At 41.6% G+C, this 19,864-nt stretch overlaps 1 protein-coding gene across 11 annotated transcripts in view; it reads right to left on the bottom strand.

Annotated features, from left to right (window-relative positions):
- LPIN1 (lipin 1) overlaps positions 1-19,864 on the bottom strand; it is a 109,993-nt gene that overhangs the window by 36,704 nt on the left and 53,425 nt on the right. For 9 of the 11 annotated variants that reach the window (XR_010025397.1, XM_063125178.1, XM_063125168.1 and 6 more), the window contains 5 exons: positions 7,374-7,574; positions 5,486-5,581; positions 3,746-4,059; positions 3,099-3,206; positions 446-553 (listed from right to left, as the gene is read on the bottom strand). Coding sequence is in view for 10 of the 11 variants with exons in the window: in XM_063125178.1 (XP_062981248.1) it covers positions 446-553; positions 3,099-3,206; positions 3,746-4,059; positions 5,486-5,581; positions 7,374-7,574 (827 nt within the window). In the remaining variant the exon portion in view is untranslated. Of the gene's footprint in view, positions 1-445; positions 554-3,098; positions 3,207-3,745; positions 4,060-5,485; positions 5,582-7,373; positions 7,575-15,470; positions 15,492-19,864 lie in introns of those variants that run through there. The other 2 variants (XM_063125172.1, XM_063125173.1) reach the window with 2 other exon arrangements.

Raw genomic sequence — 19,864 nt, 5'->3', positions numbered from 1 at the left:
TCACCACAAAATGGCTGCCATAGAAGCTCTGGCAAAGGAACCAAAAGACTGAGTACAAGGCAGTGGTGGGGTGGTGGGAAAGGGGTGACCCTGAGGAAATGGAGATGGATAAATAGAAGGGACAAATAGAAGGGAAAGGAGATGGACAAAGAGAATAGCTGCCCATTGCAGGAGCTGGATCAACCATGAAAAACTGAATTGCACATAATAACCAACCAGGCAAATCTTTGTCCAGACATCTACAGTTTCCACTTAATTAATGCTGTGACCAAAAAAGAAAGAACAACCCAAAACCAAAACCCTGAGCACTACCCTTCTGTTTCCAGCCAAACAACTAGGTTAGTAGTAAGCAGTAGTTTGATAAGTCCCACAAAGTTTGCATACCGTTAAAAGTATTAAAGGGTTAATCACCATTCCAAAATAATTGGGAGAGTAGCTGTTCTACCTGTCTGTAGCAGGATAATGAGAAGACTGGTGAGGACAAGAACTAGATAAACCTCCATCTGCTGGAACAGTAAGAGGAGAGGACTTCCCTGCGCAAGTTCTAGGTTTACTGGACAGTGTAACGTATGGTAAAAAAGAGAAAAATTAGGCATTGTTATTCCACGATGTGCTCCCCAATCAATGCATGCTGTTGGCCGCCATGTGAATAGGAGACTCAGTTTAAACTGAACTGAGTTTCTCAATGGTAAGATCCATAACCATTAAAAGCAAACATATGTAAAGGTGGCATACAGAGTTCAAAAAGTCACCAAACTGCTGTATACAAAATCTGAGCCACTGGTTGCAAATACTACAGACATCATCATAACATGTGGGAAGTAGTAATCATCACAGAGGAAACACAGTGGCTTCTTCAGAGGAAACCCTTGAGAATTTGAAAAAAATAAGAGTGCAAATTGACAGACAGGTAACATCAGACCCAAACATGCAAATTTGTTAACTGTAACATGTATGCATATATACATATACGTGCATGCGCTCCACTACCATTCAGCATTTCTTCAGCAATAAGAGTGTGCTGGCTTAAACATAAGATTACCAAAACTACATGCTTTTAATTATAAGAAAAACCTATGGCAGAGAAAGATTCGTTGCCTTGCAATGTGAAAAGTCCTATGTCCATGTGATTTGGCCTCCAACTAGGAAAAGTCTGCAAGAATCATGAGCATTCTCTCCAAGTACGGTAGCAGGGGCACGATATATAACCACATATAACAAGATTATAGCTAGGGGTCCCACATGTACACGGGGCTATGGAAACCATAGCTCTGCAATCATGCAATGTTCTCTGTTCTATTATCAACGACGGAGAAGTTGCATTTGCATTCATGTGGCTGCCTCGCCAGATCAAAAACCAGTATACAGGAATTAAAACATGTCTGCTTCCATCCATATGAGCACATTAGCAGCGATATAGCCAATTTCTATTGACAGAATGTTCAGTTATAACTAACAATTGATAGGCAAGATCAATGAGCGTACTGAGTTGCAGCCTGACAATGAGGACTCAAACTACCCATTGCTTGCAAATGTTCTTAAAGATAGGCCGAAAGCCCATTTTTCCATTCAAAACCATACTAGGAGAGGAGAGCTGAACCAATGAAGTGGGGGGCACGGGGAGGACGGTAGTACCCTATTCACACCCACCATTTTCCTCCTAAAACTCCAGATCACCCCTCTTGCCACTGCTTTGAAGTGAAGAAGTTGACTATCCGAATTTTCTTTCGCACATTCACATGTAACATGCAGTGGAGCTCTAAATGTCTGGCTGAAATTTGGGAGAGCTTGATTATCTTAATTATGGGGGAGGGGGTGTAATGTGTAGTTGAGCCCCAAGATATATAACCGTAATATGAAAACTAGACATATAAGAGGAGTCACCCTCCCTTCAGTCGGGTTTCAGGCCTGGTTTCGGTACGGAAAAAGCCTTGGTCGCCCTGTATGATGACCTGTTGGGAGAAAGACAGGGGGAGTGTGACTCTGTTGATTCTCCTTGATCTCTCAGCAGCTTTCGATACCATCGGCCATTGTATCCTTCTGGAACGACTGTCTGAGTTGGGAGTGGGAGGTAATGCATTGCAGTGGTTCCGCTCCTACTTGACGGGTTGGCTCCAGAAAGTGGTGCTTGGGGGACATTGCTATGCCCTGTGGATTCTCCAATATGGGGTTCTGCAGGGGTCAGTTTTGTCCCCCATGCTGTTCAACATCTATATGAAACCGTTGAGTGTGGTCATTCAGAGTTTTGGAGTGCAGCTCTATTTCTCCTTTTCATCTTCATCAGGTGAGGCTGTGGATGTGCTGAACCGGTGCCTCGCTGCGACAATGGACTGGATGAGGGCTAATAAACTGAGACTCAGTCCAGACAAGACTGAGATGCTGTTAGTAGGCGGTTCCTCTGACCGGATGGTGAGTGTTCAACCTGTTCTGGATGGGGTTGCACTCCCTCTGAAGGAGCAGGTTAATAGCCTGGAGGTTCTCCTAGAACCATCTCTGTCATTTAAGGCTCAGGTGGCTTCGGTGGCACGGAGTACCTTCTACCAGCTACGGTTGGTGGCCCAGCTACACCCCTATCTGGACAGGGTTAACCTAGCTTCAGTTGTCTACGCTCTGGTAACCTCCAAGTTAGATTACTGCAGTGCACTCTACATGGGGCTGCCTTTGAAGACAGTTTGAAAGCTGCAGGTTGTGCAAAACGCAGCAGCCAGATTGATAACCGGAACGAGAAGGTTCGAGCATATAAGACCGACTCTGGTCCACTTGCACTGGCTGCCTGTACGTTTCCGAGCCCAATTCATAGCAATATGAAATGAGCCTTGCTCTGTTTTTTTAGGCTCATAGTTTTTAAAGTTGTTATAGTAGTTTTAAATGTATTTGTATATTGTATGTTTTTGTGGTTTTAAATTTTTGTATATTGTTTTTAGTGTGTAAATAGTATGTAAACCGCCCAGAGAGCTTCAGCTATGGGGCGGTATACAAATGCTAATAATAATAATAATTAAAAAAAACCTTCTGCACAATGTCTAAATTTGTTTGTAGAAGGCATTCAGCTTGCAGACAGGAGACTACCTGAACTATTCCAATAACATATACTGTACCTTTGCGGTGGTGACCATTCTCCATCCGAATAGGGGTGAGGGAGTACATTGATTGAAGAGGAATTTGCCTCAAGTGCTTTGTCCCTACACAGATCGGTGACAGATGTTCTAAGCACAAGCAAACAAAAAAGAAAAGGCTTTGCTTTTGTTTTGTTTAAATTATCATCTCTCATATCTCAGTTGATACCTAGAAAACCTACTTCCCTGATGCTATTCTAGGAATTGTTCGACTCAATACCATTGCAAAAGCAATGTCCAGATCCAGATGTTTCAGGGAAAATATACAAGGAAAAGAACAATTCTGAAATGCTGAATCCCCATCTTCTGGCAATTTAGAGTTTCTAACATTTCCCTAATTTCCTTGGCCAGGGACTCTTGACAGACCTTGCTACTTCCTAAAATTAATACTTTAGGTTTTTTTCTGAAGCCACTTACGATATAATCTTAAACTTCAAAATAAATTCCATAAAATAAATACGTTCAGTCTGTTCTTTGTACAATATAAAATCTGGTATCTACAGGTATTCTATCATTCTTGCTTTGCAGCGAATCAAAGAAGAATTCACAGTTCATCATTTTTTTATAGTTCCTTCGGTAAAGAACATTAGTATGACTGAATAAATCAAATAGTTAAATAGGATCAATACCTTGCAGTTTCTAGCAGCTCATTTTCTTCATCAGAACTAATTTCTATAGGGAACATGTTTTCATCTTCGGTAGTATCGGCGTTTTCATCTCTTTTTGAAGTGTCTATTTTGTGGGTAGATCTCCTTCTTCGCTTCCTCCTTTTCTTCACAGAAGTGGATTCGATAGCAGATGGAGCAGAGCTGGGTAGCTGCGAAGGGCCACCGGTGTCCATGTTCCTTATCCTGTCTACAGAGTTTTTCTTCAGCTGTAACTCCATGAGAGATGATCCCTCCGTCAGAATGGGAGATGTAGCCAGGTGGTACGGAATTGTCTCCTAGAGAAAGGAAAAGACAATCCCAAATCTCATTTCCTTGTCAGTTGACATCTGACATTTGTGCAGAATGATCCTTTCATTCATCTACCACCAATGTCTCCAATGCCCTACCCAGAGATACCTCTTTTGGCATCCAACGGGTTCTCTGCCCCTGCTTATTTTTAATTTTTTTCTTTTAAGTTTAAACCAAAATTAACTGGGAGGTTGGCATGCTGCAAAGTGAAAGGATGCCCTCCACTACCACCTTTGCTTGGATTCAAAACAGTGGTTTTGCATTTTAGAACTCAGAACACACCTTTGCCTTGTACTAGGTCCTTGGGCAAGTTATTTTTCCTTTAAATCTCACCAGTTTGCCTTCTGGATGTTTTATTAATGGCAAAGTCCAACTTTGAGCCCATTTAATGAATGGGCAAGCCATCCTCTTCGCAGTCATTTTGTGAGAGTGCCCACAACACTCTCTCAGAATTCCAGATGTACCCACTGATCCAAAAAGATTGGGGACCGCATCAAAGACACATAAAATAGCTCAAGCCCCCATGCTTAGCTTGGGCTTCACCAATGGGGATCTTGTGCAGATTCAACTTTTCAGCTGTTTCAAGTTTTGCAGGACATAAGACTCAATTTTAGGTAGTCAGTTGATCCCTAATCAGGTTTTCATAGAAGTAAGTCCCATTGACTTCAATGGACTAAGTAACTGTACTGTACCCTCAGTTATGAATTAATCATGCATGATGCATGTTCCTCCATGACGTAGCATTGTCATGCATCTGCCTGTCTCACATGCTATAACAGGCTCCTCTTCTTCTGCAGAGGGTCTAATCTACTCCTGTACTGAATAGTCCCACTACAGGAGTCCTACTTGACAGAAGCCCTTCTGGTAGAGGTGAACTCAGGAAAGGACACAGAGCAGGAAAGTACTGGAAATCTAAGCACCTTGGGTTGTCCACAAATCAACCTGGCCAGTGCCGGCTATCACTAACAGCCAATTCTAACAACCAGATAACAACCAATTATATTGTAAACAGACTCATCATGTCCAAGTTTTCCTCTATGAGTGGCCATTACCCACAAGTGAGAAAAATACCATCAGACAATCATACCACGTAATCATTAACAAGTGAAAACTGCATTCGTTACAAGAATAACAGGATCATGTGACGTGGCCTTTAGGTTTTGCAATCCACCCCGTTCTTCCACCTGTCACCAAACATAACTCACATCCTGAATGATGGAGGAAATGGTGGAGAAGAATGGGTGAGCGGAGTGGATGAAGCAGCCTTCTTGTTTCAAGAGGAGTCTTAAAGGCATAGCCATCCCTTGCTGTTTTGGGTTTGACAACTCCATTGTAGATGTTGAATTATAACTGCACTTCTGGACACCATAATTTATTACAGATCAAAGAAGGGGTGGGGGAGCTTGGTCTTACCTGGTCATCTTCTGTTTCCTCTACAAAAAATGCTTCTCCATTGTCCCCTAATTTCATGTGCAAATCCACAGATTCTCCATTAATTTCTATATCGACCTGGAGGGTGCAAAAGACATCAGAATCAATCTATAAACTGCACAACACTAAGAAAAAGTTATAAGTTAATCCACTGGATGGATAGACTTCCTTTATCTACATGCCAGAGGGCTTATTCCATCATCATCCTTAGTATTTATATAACATGTCTCAAGTGGTCAAAGCACTTCATATTATCTGAACAATGTCTGTAAGGTAAATCAATATTATCTCCATATTTCATGGACTGGGGGGTGGGGACTGAGTGGGTTTATTTACATCCAACTAATAAGTCCACAACTGGAAGGCTATTTGAACCCAGGACTTCCCAGACTGCATTCTTAGGCCTTAGCTAGACCTAAGGATTATCCCAGGCAAATGGAGGGGTCGTCCCTGCCTGCTCCCAGGATTCCCTGTGTGTCATTTGGATGTACAGGGATGATCCTGGGACAATCCGGGATATAGGCCTAGTCTAGCATGGCCCCAGTCACTATACTACATCAACTAACACTGGTTGAGGAGGGCATGATGATCCAGCAAAAAGTAAGAATTAATCAGCTACCTAGCCATAGGTGCTATCTAGCTAAAATTAAGCTCTTTTAATTCACATGGATTTTAGCAGAAAAGTCAATGGGATTAAGCACAAGCTTAATCCCATTGAATCCAAGGGTCATAAAAGTGCTTAAGGTGGTAGCTATCAAGCAAAAAGCTCAGTACGCAAATAAGCTCACTTTCACTGGTAGATACGGCGTATCCGTGATGAAAGACAGTATCTAAGACAAATTATCTGTAAGCACACAACCAATCTGACTTCTTGATAATTATCACCCGTCTGAGTTCCGTCACTTGGTAAAAGTATCAAGGACTCTTTGTTAGAGTTCCACAGCCTGATCACAGGTCCAGTTCTCAGGGTTCCTTTGCAGGAAATAATGAATGTTACACAGGCTCCTACATGCATCGTAAATGCACCCTGACTGCCAAATTAGACAATACTTTAAATGCATCATGACATTTCCATGTTTGTTTTGTTTTTAAACTAGCAAACAGGCCCGGCTTCCCACAGGTTAGAACAGCCCTTTGTTTAATACAGCAAAGCCTTGAAGCTGCCGGAGTTAGACACATTGGGCCTGTCCCATCTGAATGAAGCCATGTCTTCTGCTATGATGCACTAAATGAAGCCATGCCCACCGGCTCCCTGACAGAGGGGTCTTTCCACTCCATTTCCCTGATTAATTTTTAAATTAATGCATTTAAAATTAAATGCATTAATTTTAAAATTAATGCATTTTAAAAACAAAATAAACACGAGGTGGAAACCTCTAGGATCCCCTTAATAGGTTTCGGGCATCTGGGTTTCATGCTTTTGATGCTATGGTGCTGACAGACAGATGGGCAGAACCCTTACACAATCCTCTTTTATTATTATATATTAAATGGCAGCCACAGCACTGAGAGGGATATCTACTTTGGGACTGTGGTGTTGGGAAGGGAAGAAGGTTCAACCCTTGCCCCTTATCACTGTTTTCTCGATCAAAATCCACGAACTACTATTTGTGCCCATACCAGCTTCTGTCCCGGGCCAGATAACAGCTTTGGGTCAGTGGAAAATGGCATGGGGAAAAGGGTGGAGTGGAGCCCCACAGTGGATTTTTAAAATATATCTAAACATTATGCAAATGTGATCTCACATTTAACGTATCGTCAAGTTTGACCCTGACAGTACAAAGGACAGAAGCATCCCTGCAAAAAAATATTTTGGCAAAGACGGAACATGTGATCAACAAAAAACCATGAGAAAATTTCTGTTCCTTACCACTTTTTCCTTCGAACGCAGAACTCCCATCTTTCCAAAGCGCACGTGGAAAGGGGAACACTGGAGAGTCCCATCAGGCTGGCAGACGACAATGACATCAATGCATCCAGACAGCGTGGCAGGATTTAATCCTTTATAGAGCTCCTTCACCGTCACAAAGACTTGGCCTGCTAGCTGCCCGACGTAATTCATGGTTTGTGCCTGGAGATGAAAAACAGAACAGTGGAGGCCTTCAGAATCTAGAAGAACACATTACTAAGTGATTCCTGAGTTAGCATCTGTACAGCAGCTGCAGAAGATCTACAAAAGGGTTCTACAAAACAGCCTAAGGATGCAAACCTATGCATGTTTAGACAGAAGAAAATCCTAGAACTCCCACCTAAATCTCTGGAGCTTTTCTCATTATTAAAATACCTATGGGGACCAGGTCAGTAAGTGGATGCCCTCAGACCAAATATAATCAGCTAAAGGGTCTATCTGGCCACCCAGTTATCACCCCAGGGGCAAGAAGTGGAATCTAGGACAAGAGAATTTACTTCTCCACTGTCCATGCAAGTAACTTTGGGGCTGGGAGACAGAACCTCTACGTCTGACTCCATTCTCAATGTGACCTTACAAGAAACCTAGATGCTGTCCAGAAAAGTAGAGGCACAGACTGCTATGCTATTGTGCATCACCCATTCATTCCACAGGAAAACTACCTGATTAGGTAAAAGCCTTATGATATCATTTTATGTATCGGTTATTAAAACGTTCAGATTTGGCAATCGTAATTGTAATAGACGATACTCAAAAAAACAGTTCAAAGAGTCTATGTGTATTGCCTGTTATTTAACCAAACACTGTGCATTAAAAGTGCAATCTTATTTGTGTCAACTCAGAAGCACACACACACTCAATGGGATTTAGACTCAGGTAAAGGGTGTTTAGGATTGCCGCCTTAGAAAGCAAGAAACCATTTGAGTCTATTAAATGATCTCTACATTTAAGCATGGCATGATATTTAACAGCATCATGAACAGTGGGATAAGGGAGAGAACATCCGTGGTTCTCAAAGTTGGCCAGCTCTAAGAAAGTCTTCCCCAACTTGGTGCCCTCCAGATGTTTTGGATTATAACTCTCAACATTCCTGACCACTAGCTGAAGCTGATAGGAGTTGGAAGTCCAAAACATCTGGAGGGTACCAGTTTGTGGAAGGATGCCCTAAGTATAAATCAGAGCATGAAATCTGGGGTCCTGTATCAAAATTTCTCTTTAGCCATGAAGTTCACTTGGGCAGTTATATCTCTCAGCCTAACCTACCTCACAACATTGTTGCAAGGGGGGGGGGATACCTCTATGAATGCTGTCATGTACTCCTTTCTAGGGGAAAATGAGATACAAATCTAAAAAATAAATCATCCCTCAGCTTCTCTCCTCCCCATCTGTAGTGTGAGGATAATTCTAACAGCCCTCCTTACAGGGTTGTTGTAAGAATTCCTGAGATAATATAGGCAATACCTGGAACACTTAAATAGTGTTCTATAAACACACACCTCAATCAATACAGAAGGCACAGCAAGTTGGGGTAGCAGAAAGGTTTTACAAAATTTAAGTTTCTCCTAACTATTAGAAGAACTTTGCAAGGATACCAGCCTATACTTAATTCTGTACATGCCACAGAGCCAAATGCTGAAATGGCATTTGCGGCTTGCTGAAGAATGTCACTTTACACGTGAGGCCCAGAGTTATTTCAGTGAAGTACCAGCATTTCCAGGAATATTCCTCAATTCCCAAGGAGACTTTATGCAGTCTGCATGACACATTTTACTCTGAAGTGATGCAAGAAATCTTGCCTGGTTATCAGGAAAGCAGGACCACTAATAATAAACAACCCAATTCAGTGGAATGTACACAAGGAAGCGATTTGTATTCCGCGCATCCCACCACTCGTTCACAGCACACATCTGGAATCTACTGTTTGGCACAGAATGTTACACCCCAAAACCCTATTATCATCATAGAAAGCATACTTGCAACTTTCTTGACTGGCATTTGCATCTGAAGTTTCCCTTTAAATCTTTAACGGGACGAAAGAGAGCGAGAGCTCCTCCATCTGATCCCCTGCAAGGCAAGGAAACCAGCTTGCAAAGCAGGTAGTGACGGGACTTTCGCAGGAATAGGGAGTAGGAGCTGCGACTGACTTTTCTTGGGCTTCAACTGAAGATCGACAAGGCAGCACACGAACAGCTTAGAATCTGGCACTGTCTGGTAGTAAACGCTCAGAAAGCGAAGGAAGCCTGGACGGGGCTTCCGCTTTCCAGTATTCTGGGACAGGGAGATTCACGCATGCCCTTCAACATAACAGGAAAAAAGAAGAAGAAGGGGAGAGACAAACAGAACCAAGAGCTAGCCGCAGCTTTTTCTCTTCAGCATGAGCCTCCTCCGCCTCTCCTCTCTTCTCCTCCAGCCAGGGGAAAGCAGCAGGGGTTGCAACAGCCCTCGTTGCCAAACCTGGGCTTGTGTGCCGTTCTAGGAATTTAGTCCAGGAGACAGAGCAGGATTTATTTACCCCACCGAGTGCAAAAGCTTAGTGAATATATATTTTTTTGTTTATATATGACATAAGTGTCTCAGAAAAGTGAGTCTTACAAAATTCCAGTGGGGGGGAGGACTGCGTGATGACATCATCAACATGGCTGCCATGCTTTTATGTAGTTGCCACATTTGAATATGCATAACTTCTCACCCGTTTATGTTACAGAGATGATTTTTTTTCCTGAAATGTTTCAAATTTATTGACAAATATTTTTTGTAATTACACATTTTTGTTAACTCCATTAGTTTTTGAGATAATTTCATTTGAACGTATAAAATCAGTGTTCACATTGGTTATGTGTGACATTTAACCATGATTTACTCAAAAACTATACAACTTTTGAAAGAATACTCAGTAACAAAAAAGTTGCATTTTTAAAGAGGATTAAGAAAATGTATAATAACATGGGGTTTACCCCAACACTTACCATCTGCTCATTTCCACAGCCATGACATGAATTGCTTCTTTTAAGTAGATGGAGGCAGCATTGTTGGGTCAATCCCTTTAACTTTAGAGAATGCCTTAGACTGGATCTTAGGTGTTGTTTTCTTCATAAATAGACTGTATCTTACTTCACTATGAAGGTATCACAGCAAGTAGCTGCTGAGTGTGGTGATTCTTAAATCTTGGTTCGTTATGATCTGGCTGTGGCTAAGCCTGCAATCCTGCCTCCATCTACTTAAAAGAAGCAATTCATGTCATGGCTGTGGAAATGAGCAGATGGTAGAAAACCTGACAACATTCTTGATCCTGGTAAACATGGCTGGTACTTGGAAAATGGCAGGTACCACATAAAATGGTACGATGGTCCAACACTCCCTGAAAATCTTGAAATGGCCACAGAAGAGGACAGTGAAAAAGAAGACGAGGAAAGTGATTTTGACAGTGATGATAGCAATTCCAATGAAAGTGAAGAGGACATCTGATGAAATTTTTTTGTTAATCGTTCTCACAAAACATAGTTTTTATTTTGTAAATTGTAAATCTTTGCTGAAGATTTAAAAAACATTGGTTAAAAAAAATTCAACCTAATAAATTGTCTTTTAAAATATTTCATTATACTCGTCCTGTTTGAAATTCTGTAAAAAACATTTGAACATGTTCAACTGTAAAAATCATGGTTGAACATGTTCAAAATGATCTGTGTGTCAGATCGAGAGATATTTAGGGTGGATGCTTTTGAAATGAAAGCCCTGTACGATAAACTGTAAAATCATACAATCCTGAGAACGTGGACGTATAACGAGATATCACTCATAATTCCGTAAGCGTTGGGGTAAACCCCATGTTATTATGCATTTTCTTAATCCTCTTTAAAAAATGCAACTTTTTTGTTATTGAGTATTCTTTCAAAAATTGTATAGTTTTTGAGTAAATCATGGTTAAACGTCACACATAACCAATGTGAACACTGATTTTATACATTCAAATGAAATTATCTCAAAAACTAATGGAGTTAACAAAATGTGTAATTACAAAAAATAGTTGTCATTAAATTTGAAACATTTCAGAAAAAAAATCATCTCTGTAACATAAACAGGTGAGAAGTTATGCATATTTAAATGTGGCAACTACATAATAGCATTGCAGCCATGTTGATGATGTCATCACGCAGCCCCCGCCACCACCACTGGAATTTTGTAAGACTCAGTTTTCTGAGACACTTACGTCATATATAAACAAAAAATATTCACTAAGCTTTTGCACTCGGTGGGGTAAATAAAACCTTCCTGGCTCTTGGACTAATTCTGGGGAATCACTACGTGAGTTGTGCTACCGGGAGGAAAAACATTCTGCTATCTCAGCCCACTTTTATTGAGTGCTTCCAGGCGGAGGGCTTGTAGCGCTAACACACAAAAGGCCTTGTGTAGCTATTGCATCTTTTCTTCCATAACAGTTTTTTTCTTGTATGGAAAAGATGGGAAGACGATGTCACCTGGATTCCGCAAGTGAAGCAGGGCTATTGCACAGAAAAGGCCTCATCTGGCAGCATCAAAGGCCTCACAAGTGTCTCCAAAAGCTCCATCCCACGAGCGTTTTATGGCACGCTCGTTACTGGGCACTCACGGAGTTTGCTCAGGTCCCTCACATGACATTGTCTGCCTCCTGCCCCTTCTCGTGGCAAAAAAACCCCGCATTAAGTCCGATGTATTTTTAAACTCGGAATTGCTGCTCTCTCCTGCTGTGTGCAGGAGAAGCAGTGCCATTAGAACAGCGGACTCAATGGCTCGTTCTTCCTCTTTTGAAAGAAGTAACTGAGGAATCACTTCTTCCACAATCTCCTCACAACGTCATCCTGGTCACTGCAACACAGGAAATGAGCTCCCTCATCCCAAACCCTTTAAAGAAGAGGTGAGGAAACTTTCTAGGGTGTCTTCCCTTCCCTTTATCAAAACTGCAAGGAAAACAAGAGCAAGGATTCCCAATTCCCCACCCATACAGCACCCCTGAAGTGAGCCCCGTTGAACTCAATGAGACTTACTTCTGAGTAATGCATTGGATTGCTCAGTAAATTCAGGCAGGAACATTTCAGGCCCAAACCTGAAAGGAAGTTCCTGTTGTGAATGCAACAAATTTTAACTCTTTCACCCGTTGCGGTTTGCCACTGAAAGTATATACTAATGAATGCATGCTCACAAGAACAAGTTTGCCTCCACTTCTTGTTCACACTTTATAGTTTATATTTTCAATACGTGGAAATATATTTCCAGGCCACATATTATATGGTCATCAGGACAATTACAACTTTAGACTATTATGGTCAAAATAGTTTGGTCGCTTCTTTGCAGTTTAGCTGTCGGGTGTGATTTCATTCTGTGCTTCCTTTGTAGTAAAAATAGTTAGCACTGAGCTAGACAGACAAGCCTTCACACGTCACAATAAGCCAGAATTCTAGTGAATGGTACATAATGCTCGATCACCCCCGCTGCAGGTGGCTAAACAAACCACAGGGCTTCTGTCTGCAGTTTGATTATCATGATGTTTGAACAGGGAATTCTGGCTTGTCTCTCTTCAAACAAGCCAAACAACAAACCATGATTTATGACTCTGGCTTGTTTGGGGAGAAACAAGCCAGAGTTCCCAGTTTGCAGATCACAATAAATAAACCATGGATGGAAGGGCCACCCCGCTTGCAGTAGTTGCCAAGTGGGAGTGATGAAGCAGCATGCAAGCTTGTTCACAGTGACGTGCGAATGCCATGAGTATTAGGCTACTTCATATGTTTACAGATAAAATGTGGAAAATCTAATGCCTCCAAAAGACCAGCACCCAAACTTTCACTGTGAAAGCATGCTGAACTACTGCACTCCATCTTAATGACATGCAGAAAGGGAAAATGTTTCTGTGAGAAACTATTATTGATGAGCGAAGATGGCTGTGCTTCTGAACCAAAGAAATTGAACTGCCCCCTGCAAGGCCAAGTCAAGAAATCTTGTCCTACTGTAGTGGTATATACAGAATGTATGGGCACTGCCATGGAGCTCATATGCCTCTAAATACAGCCACACAACTGGTGACCCACCAATCCAATTGTGGCTCAACAGCCATGTGAGCAGCATGACAACTCCGCTTTCACAGTCCCAGACAGGCAGAGCGAACAGGAAACTTATCATAACCCAGGTAGGCTACATGGCTGGCAGGTTGCTTTCCACTTGGTGTTATAAGATTTTTATAACCACAACAATAAACGATAACAAAAATGGAAGAGAAAGGCTTTTAATAAAATTAGAGGGAAAAAACCTTTAGGTTTGACAAGCAGATATATCATGTGGTACAAAACTATTGGGAACAAAAGAAGCCTCTAATAATTAACTTGCGGGTCACAAGATGTGCAAGTCTGCTCTCAAAGTACCTGTCAACCCACTTGCTTTTGTCCGTGTGCCAGCAACAGACGAAAGGAGAGCAGGCCTGCACAACTTGTGATCTACAAGGGGCAGAATGCAAGGCACGACTCTGATTGGAGCAGAATGAGGCACAGATGAGTGGCTGCAACACTGCCTCCTCTACCAGGCCCCCTTGCCCCTTTCATGGCATGGCTGAGGCCTAAACTATTTTAAATGCATAGCGTGTCAGTCAGGGTGGGCAAATTGTGGCCCTTCAAATGTTTTGGCCTACAACTCCCATCAGCCCTTGCTAGCATAGCCAATGGTGAGGAATGATGGGAATTTAAGGCCAAAGTATCTGGAAGGTCAGAAATTACTCAGCCCTGATACAGAGGACCCTAATGTTTTCATTTACTCTAGAGTAGGCACACAGGGCCCCAATCCAGATCAATGCACACAGGAGGGTGGGGCAGTTAAACCTTCCCACCCTGTGTCTTTTTTGGGTTTAAATTCACATACACACACACTCTCACAGGCTAAATGGAAAAGAAGAAGAAAAACTCCATTGGCAGCAACAGAGGGTGTTTTCTTCCTTTAGCCTTCACATGTCAGGGGAGGAGGAGTGAGGGCAATTCAAAGGGGGGGAAGCTGCTGGGTGGGAAGATTTAACCCCATTCACCCACGCACAGTGGCCCCGATGCAGACTGGAGCCCTGCATGCTTACATTAGAGTAGATAAAAACATTAGGATCATCTACACGCTACATACTTAACATATAATGTAGTTTAGTCCTGAGGTGCAGCTGGCCCAACATAGGAAGAAGAGCCCAGTCAGACTGAAGAGGCATTGAAATATGAGCCTTAAACGTCCACTGGTCTCTGTGCCCACTGTTATCTTCTCCTTCTTGGGCTTTCTTTCCACAGAATCAATGCTCTTTGCATTATTAAACAGGAACTTCTCTACAAATCAACTAAATGGTATTTGCCTATATGCTTTACTCTGGCAATAGCTGATAAAGCAGAAATCTATAAAGAATACAGAAAGTTGTCCAGAAGGGAAGGAAATGTTTCATTTTGATAGTTCCCTGGATGAGTATTTTTAAAACGATAATTAAATGCCACATGTCTGGATAGAACCCACCATGATAATTGGGTCGTTCAATTTACAGAGTTCAAGGCGTATTATTAGAAGTGTTTATTCCTGAAATTCACCCTGTGTAAAAGTGTGGACATCATTATCAAAAACAATGCAATAATGCACATCTTAATTTAAGAAGCGGTCTCGAATGTCTGGACACAGGACAGAGAAAGTGGGACCCACTGAAAGTACCGTACTGTGCTCTTCCTGTTATTCTGACTAATAAAATGGCACAATCATCAGTTTTGGAGTTCTTCCCTATGGCCTGCCTACTCTTCTCAGTGACATAGGAAAAAAATCACAAGAAAATCAAGTAACAGGCAACAAGGCCTATCTGCAGAAAATTATTATTTACAGAATAATTTTACCCCACCATTCAGCCCCCAAAAGGATTTCCAAGGAGCTGACATCATCAATTAGAAACGTAACCATAATCCAAACAATAAAATGAATGAAGAGCTAAAAATCAGATCCAGCTGAAATAGAATTCCACAATAGAAACTAAAAAACAAAAGATTAAGGGGATCCAATTGCTTAGCAAATTAGAAAAGTATTTACCAGATGCTGAAAAGCCATTACGGAGGGGCGCAGCCATGTTTCTTGAGGAAGGGAGCTCCACAATCTTGGTGCCACAACCAAAAATGTTCCGTCATACATCCCATTCAGTCAAACCTCTAATGACAGTGGAACAGAGAGCAAGGCCTCTTATGAAAAGTACACTGGGTGGGCAGGCTCGTATTTGAGAAGGTGGCCCTTCAAAGATGCTATCCAATGATCTTGCATGCTAGGTTGAGTGGTCATGTGGGAAACTACCTTATACCAGGTCAGACTATGTGTCTAGCTGAGCCAGTACTGTTTACTCTGAATGACAGTGGCTCTCTCGAATCTAAGACAACTGTCTTTCTCATCACCTGCTACCTGACCCTAGATGCCCAAATTTAAACTTGGGACCTTCTGCATGCAAAAAATGTGCGCTACCACTGAGCTATGGTCCGTCCCCTCTGTGGCAATGCTTTGCAAAGTGAAAGCACCCCAGGTCTTCCCACACATTACATGGCAACAACTCTGGCAGCAAAAAATTGTGGCATAGGCTCAGTTAAGTTGGAATGCCAAACCATGGAAGAAGAAGAAGAAGAAGAAGAAGAAGAAGAAGAAGAAGGAGAAGAAGACGACGACTCAGGCTCACACACTCCCTCTTCCTCTCACATGCTCTGGTTCAATTGCTTACTTCCTCTTTAACACAAACCAGTATATCAGAACCAGCAAACCATGCCTTGCAATCCTGGTTTTGAGAGCAAGTGCAAACTATAGTTTACCAAGCCAGATGTAATCGAAAACCACAGTTATTAGAAATAACTAATTGAATCAATACAAAGCAGGGGAAACAGAAGTCTATGAATTCAATTACTTGCTTTTCCTATTCTGCAGAAATTCTCAGGACAGGTAGGAAAGCAGGGGATAAAAGAATCATTAGCCCAAAGACTTTAGTGCTTAAAAGGAAAATGGATGCTTCTAAATTTACAGAACAGTAAGGGGAGAATAAATCTTACTTGGAAGAGACTGAGGGCCATTAACCTGCTTGGGGGAATGACAGAAATTCTTACTGTCCCTCTCACCCCTCTTGCTATGAAGGCTATGAAAGCAACCCAGTCTCTCAGGCTCAAAAAACACCCTCCCATTTATGCAGAAGTAGTCTGTTTCACTTTCCAATGATTCAGGAATATAGGGTGTGTCTGCCTGCAATTTAGAAATAGATAATGCACTGATGAAAAGCAACTTGTTTACAGCTGCTCTTCCATAGAACAAAACAGTTGTTAGAAACGGTTAGAGTGATTACACCCAGACAAGTGAAGACCTGCGAAAAATCAAGCAAGCTACCTGATTCCTTCAGCCTAGCTCTTAGCCCAAGTCATCTGAGAGCTTGTGCCTATATGCTGTTCTCTGCTGCCAATATTCAGAGGCTGTCCTAAGCTCCCACCAGTTCAGGGGTTGGGTGGGTGGGTGGAAGCATGGTATTTTCTTTCCTCCTTTTTAAAAAATAACTCACAGGACTCATCAGGATGGAGAAACTCACTCCTGGCTTGTCTTTCCTCCATTTTCCTGCCCAGTACACATGGCACCCATATACTAATTGAGGGAGAGAATGTTTCATTCTAATGGGTTTTTTTAAAGGTCATCGCCAAAGAAAGAAGGCCCTTTTCCAGCATTGGCTGAAGGATCCCTCCAGCAGAAAACTTCAGCACCCCCAACTATAAGTTATCGCCTTCTGAAACTAATGTCTATCATATTTCTCAAGCATGCTTTCCCACTGTGTAAGGCTATCATGGTATCCCACAAGTTTAAGCCCGTAATGTTACTAGTGAAATAAACACAGCAGTTCAGTTAGGCAGCTGCAATCTTGGGAGAGAGCCTGGAATGTTTCTGCATTGTCCCATTTCTGAAGCCAACATCCTTGTTGAAATACTTGACATTTGTTTACTGTATATGATAAGGCAACTATAAATGTGTGTATGAGCATGCTTGGAATGACTGCCATTTTCAGAATCTACTAATAGCCCCAAGTGCCTCCCAAAGAGTTATTTGTATGTTACTTTGTCATATCTGATTGCATAAGGAAAGAACGGCAGTGCTCCAAAGCCACAAAAGTGGTAAATATGGAATGGGAGACAGGACCACAACCCATTGTTTTAGACAGATCTTTGTAGAAGCCCTGCTCTGTAAATCCCATCCTAGTGGACTGCCAATAAGAAACTCTATTTACAGTACAAATTCACACCACAGACTCAAAAACAATTTGCAAAAATTGCAAAAAGCAAAGATATCAGCATTCTGGCTTGACCAATACTATTCTACTGACGTCAAAAAAGTCAAATGTAAATCATTATAGAATCATGAGTAGTAAGTCAAGGACAGGATCACATCATCTCTCACCTAAAATGTCTCATTTTGGACAAGTACGTGAGAAAATGTGAATTTTACAGTTTCTAAAATGTGTGGTTTCAAGCTAAGCCACAGGCTGCAATCTGATGGATGCTTATTTTGGAGTAAACACCACTGGACTCTGAGAGATTTACTTAGTGTCATCCAAGTACATGTGCAGAGATCTGGCTGATTGCCATGTGGTTTTCTCATGTTAGTCATACTTAAGTGCCATTGCAAGCATTTGTTTTATTGTTTTGTATTTGTTTTATTTTTTTATCCCGCCCTTCCAGCAAGGACAGCATACATAGTGCCACCCCAACACACACACTTTGTCCTCACAACATCCCTATGACATAGGTTAGGCTGAAGGGGATTGGCCCATTTGAACCTGGGTTTCCCCTCAGTCTAACTATACTACACAGGCTCTCAATAAAGATTTGTAACATGTCATTAACTTGTTGCACTGATTTCAGTAGACCTAAATCTGTTTCCAGAATGCATAAAAAGTGTTGAGAGCATGATCTATAGGCAATTTTAAGACTATGGGAACGATCCAATGGCATCCATGTGCCAGTGCCATTGATACTGCACTAGCAGAAACCAACACTTGCGCAACGTCAATAGCATTTGCTAGCATGATAGGTTTCCTAGGAAATCTAACATGCTAGCATGTGCTATTGCGCAAGTGTTAGTATATTCTAACGCAATGACAGTAGCATTAGCGTATGGACACCATTTTATCCTTCTATATACATATGCAATTTATTTATTTATTTGTTTATTTATTACATTTATATACCACCTCACAGCCAAAGCTCTCTGGGCAGTTTACAAATTAATTATGGAAAAAGAGGCTAGGACTAAAATCCTATTCAGTGGTGACACATAATTCAAGCATGGTATCTCATCATAGTTAAATAATGTGGTTTAAATAAGAACCAAATGGATTGTTAATAAAATGTTCAACTTTTCAAGGTAAATAGTCTCCAAGTTCTACATTAATTTTCCCAAAAGAGAAAGGGCTCAGTCCAATCAAACTTAAGCACTTTTTTAAAAGTCCTATTAATTTTAGTGTGTAGAACCAGGCTCACACCTTAACATTCTCCTATTGAAATCAATGGGATAACCTGAGCTGGACCATGCCCAAGTGTTTTAGTAGACTTTATACTGGCAATGCTGACAAGAATCCCTCATGTAATGGCTAAAATAGTTCTGATTACATCTCCTTCCATGGCCCTGAAAATAAGATGTTTGGTTTTGTTTTGTTTTAAAGCAGTCTCATCTACAGACCTATTAGGCCAAGCAAACTGCATCTAAAAAGTTGGCCTGAAAGTACAGCTCAGAGATCCAGAACCCACAAATACCATTTGGGTTATCAACCCTGTTTAAGACAATCTAACGGTCTCTGTGGACCATTTCTCCATACAATTATGCAATCAAACAGAATATATACACTAGCACAGATCCAGTGGGCACAGAAAATAATACCAGTGCAACGCTATCGGCACTGTCTCACAGATCAACAACAATTGCTATCAAAGCTCTTTTTAATCTTCAAAATGAACACATAGCTCAAGGCCAAAAGAGCACTGCACCTCTTCTTCCACCAAAACAGCAGTTAGCAAACAGGAAGACAAGTCACACAGTGTCTGAATTCACATTGAATCATTTTCTTCTCACAACAAAGCTCCACTAAAGGCCGCAAATCTATGTCAGGCCTGCAAATCTGTCATTAGCCTCCACAGACAAGCTTAAATGAATACTCTTTTCCCAAAAATACACACACACGCTACTGGAGCTTTTGCTGCCCCATACGCCCTGATACATATGTAATCAACCACAGAATCGGGGAAGAAGAAATGATTTACCCACTGCAAATATTTCCGCATGCAGATTGTTATTAAAATGCAAATTAATATCCAATCCATAGCAAAGGGCAGGGGGTTGGGGGGGGGGGCGGGAGTCAGATAGCACCTCTGAGGTTCTGTACTTTTCCAGAAGGTACATCTACTGCCATCAGAGAACTTGTC

Source organism: Elgaria multicarinata, chromosome 4 (assembly GCF_023053635.1).
Source record: "Elgaria multicarinata webbii isolate HBS135686 ecotype San Diego chromosome 4, rElgMul1.1.pri, whole genome shotgun sequence".
Classification (NCBI taxonomy): domain Eukaryota; kingdom Metazoa; phylum Chordata; class Lepidosauria; order Squamata; family Anguidae; genus Elgaria; species Elgaria multicarinata.
This window is presented reverse-complemented; position numbering and strand designations above follow the sequence as displayed.